The sequence below is a fragment of the Aedes aegypti genome, chromosome 1 (assembly GCF_002204515.2).
Source record: "Aedes aegypti strain LVP_AGWG chromosome 1, AaegL5.0 Primary Assembly, whole genome shotgun sequence".
NCBI lineage: Eukaryota > Metazoa > Arthropoda > Insecta > Diptera > Culicidae > Aedes > Aedes aegypti.
In genome coordinates this window covers 183,178,496-183,189,316 of record NC_035107.1, presented here as the reverse complement: position 1 = coordinate 183,189,316, position 10,821 = coordinate 183,178,496, and the positions used below count along the sequence as shown (strand labels likewise).

Below are 10,821 nucleotides of genomic sequence, written 5' to 3'. Positions count from 1 at the left end.
AACAAAGCCGCTGGAGTGGACCAACTTCCTAGCGAGTTGCTAAAATACGGTGGTGATGCACTGGCAAGAGCGCTGCACTGGGTTATTTCCAAGATTTGGGAGGAGGAAGTATTGCCGGAGGAGTGGATGGAAGGTGTCGTGTGTCCCATCTACAAAAAGGGCGACAAGTTGGATTGCGCCAATTATCGTGCAATCACAATTTTGAGCGCCGCCTACAAGGTACTCTCCCAAATTCTATGCCGCCGTCTATCACCAATTGCTAGAGAATTCGTTGGACAATATCAGGCAGGATTTATGGGCGAACGAGCAACAACGGACCAGATATTCGCCATCCGCCAGGTGTTGCAGAAATGCCGCGAATACAATGTACCCACACATCATTTATTCATCGATTTTAAATCGGCCTATGATACAATCGATCGAGAACAGCTATGGCAGATTATGCACGAATACGGTTTCCCGGACAAACTGATAAGATTGATCAAGGCGACGATGGAGCGAGTGATGTGCGTAGTCCGAGTATCAGGGACACTCTCGAGTCCCTTCGAATCTCGCAGAGGGTTACGGCAAGGTGATGGCCTTTCGTGTTTACTGTTCAACATTGCTTTAGAGGGTGTGATAAGAAGAGCGGGGATAGACACGAGTGGCACGATTTTCAGAAAGTCCGTTCAGTTACTTGGTTTCGCCGACGACATTGATATCGTAGCACGGAACTTTGAGACGATGGCGGATACGTACATCCGACTAAGGGCTGAAGCTAGGCGAATCGGACTGAACATCAATGTGTCAAAGACGAAGTACATGATAGCGAGGGGCTCAAGAGAAGACACGGCACGCCCCCCACCTCGAGTTCATATTGACGGTGATGAAATCGAGGTTGTCGAAGAATTCGTGTACTTGGGCTCACTGGTGACCGCCGACAACGACACCAGCAGAGAAATCCAGAGACGCATCGTTGCTGGAAATCGTGCCTACTTTGGACTCCGCAGAACGCTCCGATCGAGCAAAGTTCGCCATCGCACGAAGTTGACCATCTACAAGACGCTGATTAGACCGGTACTCCTCTATGGGCACGAAACATGGACCCTACGTGCAGAGGATCAACGCGCCCTTGGTGTTTTCGAACGGAAGGTGTTGCGGACCACCTACGGCGGAGTGCAGATGGAAGACGGAACGTGGAGAAGGCGGATGAACCATGAATTGCACCAGCTGCTGGGAGAACCAACCATTGTCCACCTCGCAAAAATTGGGAGGCTGCGGTGGGCCGGGCATGTCACCAGAATGTCGGATACCAACCCGGTGAAAATGGTTCTCGAAAACAATCCGACCGGCACAAGACGACGTGGTGCGCAGCGAGCAAGATGGGTCGATCAAGTTGAGGACGATCTGCGGACCCTTCGCAGAATGCGTGGCTGGCAACGGGCAGCCATGGACCGAGTCGAATGGAGACGTCTCCTACGTACAGCAGAGGCCACCCAGGCCTTAGCCTGACTGGTAAGGTAAGTATACTGAATCTTAATAAAGGAAATCACAGTTCGCGTTGAGCACCCAGTGTGATCGATCGCTTTGCCATTAGATCTGAAGTGATTGATTTATTATTCTCAACGATATTATCCGGGAGCGCCAGCGCTACGCCTCCCGGCTGGATAGTTTTGTGGAATCAGTGTTCTGAGTGTAGTAGTTGAATTGCGAAATTATACCGCGAGTATTTTCGCTATCTCTACCAAGCGCACAAACGAGCGAAGTAGCATATCCCCAATTACCGGGCACGGGTGGTCGACCAATCGGCTCCATCAGCGTTGGGGAATTGTGGAGAAAAACCGCAACCTAGGTTGCTAACACAGGTAGTGATAGGTTGAGTGGGTGAAGAGAGAAGCAACATCAACAGGCTATTAGGCTACCATCCATATTGATCAGGTGATCACAATCTTATAAGGTAGGGTCAGATTTCCTTTTTCCTCTTTATTCTTCCGCCGCGTCGAGGTAGGTAGTGGGTGACCACTACCCTTATTTGCGGTTTGATCTCTCCGGTCTGAAGTAGGAACAGTGCATGGCCTCCGCTAACGGAGGTGACCCCGGGGGGTCAAATGGAAGAACGTTACCCGTATATCTGGATAGACGCAACGAATTCGGAGCTGTAACTACTCTGCTGATGACGGGTAAGGATGGTAGAAACTTTCCATCGAGCCGTTTATCATCGGAAAGAGTCTTGAACTATGCGCCGGTCCGATCGAACTCGCAAAATCGCAAATTCGTGGGCTTCGTAGCCGTACGGGTAGTGTCACCGAGGCATTTAGCCGCATCGTGCTAAGGAGTGTGGGTTCGATTCCCGCCTCAGGTCGAAAAACTTTTCGTCAGGTTTTTCGACTGTGCCACTGGGCGTTGCATGCTAGTCCGTTGTCTAGTGTGGTGCTTCCTTCAAAGGGCAAATAGCCCACTGGAAGCATTAACGTGTAGTGTCTTTTTAAAAAGCGAAAACAAAAGTACACGTTATGTGATACAAACGAGGAAGCCGACACAAGTTGAGAAGCTGCTGAAAACCCCAAACGTTGCTACAATTGCTCCCAGAACCACGAGGAAAAAGATGTTTGTGACCATGCTCCTTTTTGCAGAAATTGTGAAAAAGACCATCGGCCTTCTAGTCGACAATGTCCTATTTACAAGAACGTAATGGACATCATCAGAACCAGCTATGTACAAGTCGCGGCCCAACCACAATTGGACCAAGCTAGGATGGATGCGCTAACAGCAAAACTCGCAGAAAAGGATAAGAAGATCGAGCAACTCGAAGCGAACCTCGAGCGCACTTCACATGAGATGCTTGCAAAATTGAATGCTTTCATTGAGAAAATGGAAGAAAAACAGAATCAGATCAAGGAACTGCTGGAGGACCTTCGCCACCGAGATGAAAAAATAGCCAAAATCGAAGCCGACAACGAAAACATGAAGAACTACATCGAGAACATTCTAAACAAACCGAGGACGAGCTCACAGAGCAGTGAGCCGACTCCCAACAAGCAGACAAAAACCAAACGACCAACAGCACAGAGCACTAACGAACACACTAGCCGCTCAAACATGTCACCTCCCCCGAAAAAACAGCCAAATGCAAGCAGAAGCTCAGTTATGACTAGGTCAAACTCAAACAAAGGCAAATGCGATACGGTAACTTCAATTGACATGGACTCCTCAACCGAGTTGACTTTTCCAGACCAAACATTGCTATGGTACTTTCAATGTAGTGCGTACGAACCGACACTCATGCTAATTTAAGATTTGTTGAATTTGATTTGCTTTTTCAAATTAGTTCTACGATTTTGATTTAAACGGTCTACCAGTTCAATGAACTAGTTCAGTGCTTCCCAAACTTCTTTAGCTTTCGCCCCCTTGAGGCCAATATTTATCTAGAATCGCCCCCCTGATATGTGATTCAAATATTTTATTTAAGTGCTGTACGCCAAAAATGTATTCGAATCGCATATCCGTATAATCATAATACAATAACTATTATGTACGTTTAAAAATATTTTCTTGAATATCGATAATCCACAATGATTAAGAATGGTTTACTGGACTGTTATTTATAATAGCAATTTGAACTATTTCTTTCGTGCATTACAGGCTGATGAATCAGTTTTTGATACAAGTTCGGACCAGTTTCAACTATTTCAATGTAGGCGCCAACTTGTGACAAAGTTGGGGGGATGCACTCCAAAACAAATATTTCTTCAAATCTGTTTATAAATAGAGTGTTTTTCGTCTTCGTCATCAAACGGTTTCATCGTTGGTATCCGTTGTTTTTTCTGCTAAATTTTTCTAAATTTGTTTTTTATATGATTTGTACCGTAAGAAAAGATAAGAATAAGTGCAACTGAAACTTCAAAATAGGTACTGTAGATTTTGTTTTCGTAAAAAAACTGAATTAAAGAAATATTAGCTTCCTAACCTTAAAGTTTTCATACAAAAAAAGTTCCTTATATAAAATAGTGCGCCTAAGTTTGAAACATTTCTAAAAATTCTCAGATACATGTTTTGTACATCCAAATTATGTTTCAAATGCTCCCGTGTTATCTTTTTCGCCCCCTTTCTGGATTTTTCGCCCCCCAAATTCTGTTTTACAAATTTTCGCCCCCTTGAGCCTGAAAATCGCCCCCAGGGGGGCGAATTCGCCCACTTTGGGAATCACTGAACTAGTTGAACAGGCTGACCAGACGCCTCTGTATTTTACAAACATCAAATTGTAACGTATTAAGGAAGACAAATAAACGTCAAGAATTCAAGACAAGTTTGAAGAAAAGTGTTTTAGAGCCAATCCAGAAATATGCATTGAAGCTGAGTGAAGATAGTTTTTTCGATTTACGTGGTGTTTTAAGCAGTACCGTAAAGTGTCCTAATTCACCGCATTGCCTCATTCCACGCATTTGATCCAAAAATGGTCGAAATTTTTTAAAACTTTTAACATGTTCCCATATTGTTATCTGAAAACGACGGTTTATATCACAATTGCACTTAAAATTATCATTAACAACCATTTCCAATTTATTATGAATATTCCAAAATGCGTTGACTTACGATTCGCGGTATTTTTACATGAGAATAAAGAACCGAACAAGTGTTTTAAATACTACAATGATCTCTCATAAATCTGCAAGTTTATTAAAGTTTCAGGTCAACTAGATTTTGTTATGTTCTAGCAAAATACTTGTATTGGCGAACCGATCGCCTAATGTACACATATTGAAATGTTCTATAGTTAAATCAATATTTTTTATTAGGTTTTGTAAAAAATAATATAAAATATTTGGTAGGACAATGCTTTAACTGTCCTACGCAAGTATTTTTGTATTGACTTTCCGCTCCACTGGGTGGCCCGCATAAACAGTTAGGCCGACGACCACTGATTTTTGCAATCGATGGCAATGGAAATCGTCTTACTAGAAACACAAACATATTTCATATACCATCAGTGCACCAGATTCCGCTCATTTAAGGGAAGTCATGTGTTCAAATGTTTATTATAAAATAACTATTGTGTCAATCAATACCATTTTTATGTCACAATGTAGCTCCAAGTATAGGTAATTAGCAGCAAAATAAAAAGAATCTGAAAAAGTTTCATAAAAAAATATTTATTTACATTTGTTACTGCATCTAAGTGTTCCTATTTCCGCTCACGGTAAACAGATTTCGAGACGAACTTACTAAAAAATGCATTATTTCGAATTTCGTTATTTATCCTGATATTTTTTATAGTCAAACCATAGCTACTACTGCAATAAAGAAGGCTGTATACTAAAAACAACATTCCTTCAAAATTTTGTTTGATTTTTTGCATGAGCGGTTATTGGAACACACAAAAATACCTAGTGACTAGCGTTGGACAAATTTGTCCAGAACATCGATGTTATTGAATCGATTCACATTTGAACTGCCGAATCGATTCACCGATTTAATCGAAACCTTTGAATCGATGTTTTCGAATCGATTCGAATCGGATAAAAATTGTCATTTTTGAAGCTTCAAATGAGACCAAATGCATTTGCATTCAATTTCAACATTTTTCAACCAAATCAGTTTCTAAAGTCAATGGAACAGATTTGCTAGTTCAAAATATGATTTCTTTTCCACAAACTCATTAAGAAATATAACACGATTTCAACAAAATGAATCGAATCAAATAATTGAATGAAGAGAATCGATTCACCCGATTTTAGATGCTCCAAAAATCGATTCAAAAAATCGATTAATCGGAAAGCAAACATTGATTTTCGGAACATCGATTCAAAATCGCCCAACGCTACTAGTGACCCAATAACCGCTCACGAGGTCTTGTGTATTCAATATAAAGAATTATTTTATCAAATGACTTCATTCGAAAGTTGTTAATAGTGCTAGAATATGTCCGTGCTAAAAATGTGGATTTTTTACACGAACAATCAATTTTTACACTAGTGAGCGGAAATAACGGCATGAGCTGGTACACTGATGGTAATTATATCTTTGAACTACACACCATAAGTTTGAAAAACCAAATAACAAAACGTATTTGATTAGAATAATATAAGCCCAGTAAAAATAGTTTGATAGTGTTTCATAACATTAAAAGACATAAACCCTCGAATGTCGCATAATAATACAATTGTGAGCATAGGCTAGCAAAACTAGTAAATCGCAACCACAGTTTTAGGAAACCGACTTAATAATAAAGCAAACTACTCGATCAATTTATTTTAAGAGGCATTCTTTCCAGTGAACTTGAACATTTCGATTCGACAAACCTGCTTTTATTACGCCTAAGCCACACGTACCACTGCTCGTAACTTTGCGGATCGGCTCCTAGGGTTCTGCTCTACTTCATCGTCACCTGGCAGAACAACGTGCTTAGTCATCTGGTGCCAAGAGGTTTTCATTACGTTTTCCATTACATCATGCTCATAACTAATCGTATGGCTACAATACTTCAGGGGCAATGTATTGGCCATATCATTCAGCACGTTTCCCATTACATGGCGCTTCACTATAGTGTCTTCAAGGGAATGGAAAGTGATCGCGATCATTTTACCACCTATTTTCAGGTACCGCTGCGCCAGAATCATACCGTAGTTGATTTCGTTCAGTTCATTGTTCACGAATATTCTCAACGCTTGGAAAGTCTTCGTCGCAGGATGACTTGGCCGTTGTAGTTTATCCAGCCGAAAACTGCCACTTCCTAGGCAGGACTGAACTATATCAGCTAATTCTTTGGTGGTTTCGATCTTCTTGATCGAGTATCGGGTTTCCACGATGGCTCGTGCAATTTTCTTTGCTTGTTTTTCCTCACCGTAGATCTTCAAAATTCGTGCCAAATCCACTTCATCAATTTTAGCAAGAATTTCGGCAGCAGAAGGTGTATCTGGAAAACGATCCTGATCCATTCGCATATCCAACGGTCCGTTTTTGCTAATCGAAAATCCACGAGACCCTTCATCAAACTGCATTGAGGAACACCCAAAGTCGAATATTATCCCATCAATCGACTGCTGATTCACATTGATCTTAGCTAATTGTTCCGGCAATTCGGAAAACCTTCCCAGTATAGGAAATATTTGACCAGGATACTTTTTGGCCATAGCCAGTGCCATGTCGTGAGCGGTCGGATCACGATCTAATGCTATTATCTTGGCATTTGGGGCAACTTTCAAAATCTCTTTTGTGTGTCCACCCGCTCCGAACGTCATATCCAGGAACAGTTCATTGTCTTGTGGTTTGAGAAATTTGATCGTTTCTGTGGCCATCACTGGGACATGAGATATGCCAGCCAACGTTCCAGCAGACCGATTTCTACCTAATACTAAACTTAACTTACCAAAAGTCCTTGCGGAAAACATCTTGCTTCATACAGTTTTTGAGTTTATTTGTCGAAACCCCCTTTTCGGTTCACTTGCTCCAGGAACTCCGAAGATAGAACTTCTCGGCACTGCTCCCCGGTCAATCCCGTGGCCGTGGAATTCAGCAAACGAGGATGTGCGCGCAGGTGAACGTCGTTTACGATGTTTTCCAGGGATTGATACTGTTTGAACAATCGTTCGTCGTTAACAGCGATGATGTTCGACCCTCCCAGCACGGCTTTCAATTGATCGCGCAGGTACTGTCCAAGATCACGGCCAATCTTGCTCTGATCAACCGGCCAACGTTCCAACAGTTTGAGAAAACGATTGTAGTGCTGGGACATGATAGCGAAGTGAAATCCTAGAAGCATAAGCGTTACAAAACTTGGACGCAGAGTAACTTGAGAAAAATGCGGAATTACGAGAAAAGAACCGTCTCACATAATTATAAGCACTTTTGATTTAAATGAGATCACAAATCCAAATACTTACCCGAACAAAATTACGTAATATTTTAAGAAATTATTCCCCACAGCAGGATCTAATCCGACCGCAACACATTTTCCGGGCTGATTAATTTTGTTTTGGTTTTGATCTCAGCGAACACTGAAGTGACAGTTCCGATTCGAACACGCTTTGAAATTTTCAAACAAAACTGCGCAGTGCACACAAAAAGTAAAAAACCCAAAATTGAATATTTGTGTGTTCATGTAAATAATTTATATGGGGCTCTGCATCAGGGTTGTTATTACCCGGTCAACCATCCTATGCGCTACTTTAAATATCTTTATCCAACAATATAGATTTCTGTCGTTTTTACTTTACTGTTAATTCTGTTACGTATATTTATGTATCTTCATCGATCCATAAAACTTCATAAGTAACTTCATTTATCAAGCATACGATATAAATCTTCAACGAAATGGTAATAAATTTCGTTCAATCATCTTTTATCGGTAGAACTTTACCTTTATAAATATTCATCGGAAAATGTGTCACGAATGATGCCAAAATAACGTTATATATTGACAACGAAAAATGAAGCTTGGTATCGAGGCACCTTTATCACTCTTTTCAATATCATTTCGTAAAGCAGCGTAAATTCTAGTACATCGTATGACAGGTTTCGATGTTTTGATTTTGCAAAGATCAAACTATTTGAGAACAATAATGATTCTCCTCGACTCTTTTGAATCATTCTCTTCAGATCCAAAGCATTACGGATTATCGCCTTTCGCAGGACAAGAAGGATGTTATATAACCAGTAGGTATTATTACAAATATTTTTCGGCAGTAACCATGCCTGCAGCTAGAGTTCTGGCTATTCTTGAGGCCAACTCTTCCCCTGTATTGAACTGCAAATGAATCACAATAGTTTATGAATACTTTTTGCCACCCTTAATTATATAAGGAAGCATGGCTTATTTGGTAAGTATCCTCCGATTTCCCATATCATTAGAGCAGAGCGTTAATGATTAATCATAAACTTAATCATGATTAATGATTAATGATTATGATTAATCAAAAATGTTAATCATTAATCACAAAAAATCATGAGTTAATCATTAATCACTAATCATAATCATTGCAATATTATGTTTTAATCATTAATCATTAATCATAATCATAAAGATCTCTAATTTTATTCAATAATCATAATCTTAATCATAATTGGGTCCTAAAGCCCTGTCCCAATTTTAGTGCTAAACGCTTAAGTTTAGGCCAAAAACACATGTTTACTCAATTTTCGAATGTTTTCCGTTAATTTAAGCCCAAAAACATTTTTATTTGATTTTGTCACATCCTTTGGCTTAAACTCAAATTTTGGGTGTATTTTGTTTTCCGTGTCCCTTACGAAATGTCAGATAGGAACAACCCCAGTGGTCGAACTAAAACCCCTGTGGTGTTTTTGTCGACTAAGCGAACGTCAAACATGATCAAAAGTGTCAAGGTTCATTTATGGACCAAATTTTTAAATGAAAGTTTAAACATGATATAGCCATTATTTGAGCGGGAAAAATTGCTAAAGTAATTACAGTAACATGCTTTTTCGTGTTATTAAATAAAAACAAGATTTCATTACAAATTTTAGGACCCAATTCAAACATTAAATCAATCATCAATAAATCATTGAACAAAATTCGACAAATTTTACAACATTGCTTTCTAATGTATAAATAAATTTTGCATTTCTAACATCGTGTGACAAGAACAATGTAACCCACGGAAGTTCAAAATTCAACCAAGTACAGCATGGCTTTGCTTTATATCCGCGGACGTTACCATAAGACTAAAAAGACCCTGAAATATTTCCTTCAAGTAAGTCGGCGAATTTTCTCAGTTTTATTTGATCCGAATTCGAAGACCCCGCTGGTCGCTTGTGAGTGGTACCATTCTACATGGAGGATTGATAGGATAGGCGCAGATCACCAAATTTCGACCAAACACTAGTTTTCTAGCCGTTCATAAGATGTTTGAGTACTTTATATGAAAATACGAAAATTTGCACAAAATTTTCGAAATCGAAAATTAGTCCTTTTCCCCTAGTAGGTGGTATTTCTGTCAAAAGCTCCTTGCTGTTCTTGTTCACGTTTGATGTTTGCAATCCTACATCGCCTGAAGATATCCACTGAATAAAAGAGAAAACTGCTTTTTTTTGCAATTTCTCATCGTAATAGGCTATTTTTCATCACGCCATTCTGTCATGGAACGGCCTACTTTACTGCACAGAAGTATGCAAATGCGGGAATAGTCATTATGCAACTCAAACCAGTGCTGTAATGATTCATTACGCAACACTCTCTCATTAAGCAACCATGGGCGTAAATAGTGGTAAGTCTTGAGGGGGGCCACGGCCCCTTCTCATGAGAGATAGAAGTCGTAAAGGATTTAGATAACTTTACAGTGCTTGTTTCGATAAAATTTGTGAACTGATTAAAGTGGCGCACTTTCATACAGAGGCAGATCAAAACCTGAAAATCGTCTAAAATTGATTGATCAACTTTCCATGTTACCTAATGTCACTTTTATGGAAAAATAGTAAACGTATTTAAAAATCTTTTTGGTCGTGTTATATTGCCAAGATGACTTGTTCAAACCCATCTCAATCAAGGTTTAAGATCAATGTAGAACCCTCTTGAAGCCGAAAAGCAAAAAATAAACAAGCCTTTAAATAAAGAAAAACGCATGCTAGTTTGAAAATATGGATTATTGTTGCTCCCATTTTTAGTTATAACAGTTTCAAAATTGATTGTCTCAAACGAACTTTCGCCCCACCGGTGGGGCAAGAGTAAGAATCAAGTGTGAGGCAAAAGGCCGCTGGCCGCATGATCACGCAAGTTTTGCTAAACATAAAGATAATATGTGGATTTGGAGTAATTTGTAAACTTCTCTGAGAGTTTATATGTGTGTCGAACTTTTGCTCAGCTGATTCGAACATTAGCTCCGCTATGGG

At 39.9% G+C, this 10,821-nt stretch overlaps 1 protein-coding gene across 2 annotated transcripts; it reads right to left on the bottom strand.

The window, feature by feature from the left end:
* Window positions 1–6,262: 6,262 nt before the first annotated feature.
* On the bottom strand, window positions 6,263–8,091 carry LOC5567424 (probable methyltransferase-like protein 15 homolog). Of its 2 annotated transcripts, none has more exons than XM_001657348.2 (2): window positions 7,860–7,968; window positions 6,263–7,728 (listed from the first exon to the last, which is right to left on the bottom strand). In XM_001657348.2, the coding sequence occupies exon 2, from the start codon at window positions 7,365–7,367 to the stop codon at window positions 6,294–6,296; it is 1,074 nt and encodes a 357-aa protein (XP_001657398.1). In that variant the 5' UTR covers window positions 7,368–7,728; window positions 7,860–7,968; the 3' UTR covers window positions 6,263–6,293. The 2 variants fall into 2 exon arrangements, 1 of the variants encoding a protein (XP_001657398.1); XR_002502613.1 differs by having other exon boundaries at window positions 7,655–7,767; window positions 7,860–8,091.
* Window positions 8,092–10,821: the final 2,730 nt, after the last annotated feature.

Bases quoted from the DNA above. Each gene is read 5' to 3' on its own strand.
- LOC5567424 (XM_001657348.2), bottom strand. From the start codon at position 7,367: ATGTTTTCCGCAAGGACTTTTGGTAAGTTAAGTTTAGTATTAGGTAGA.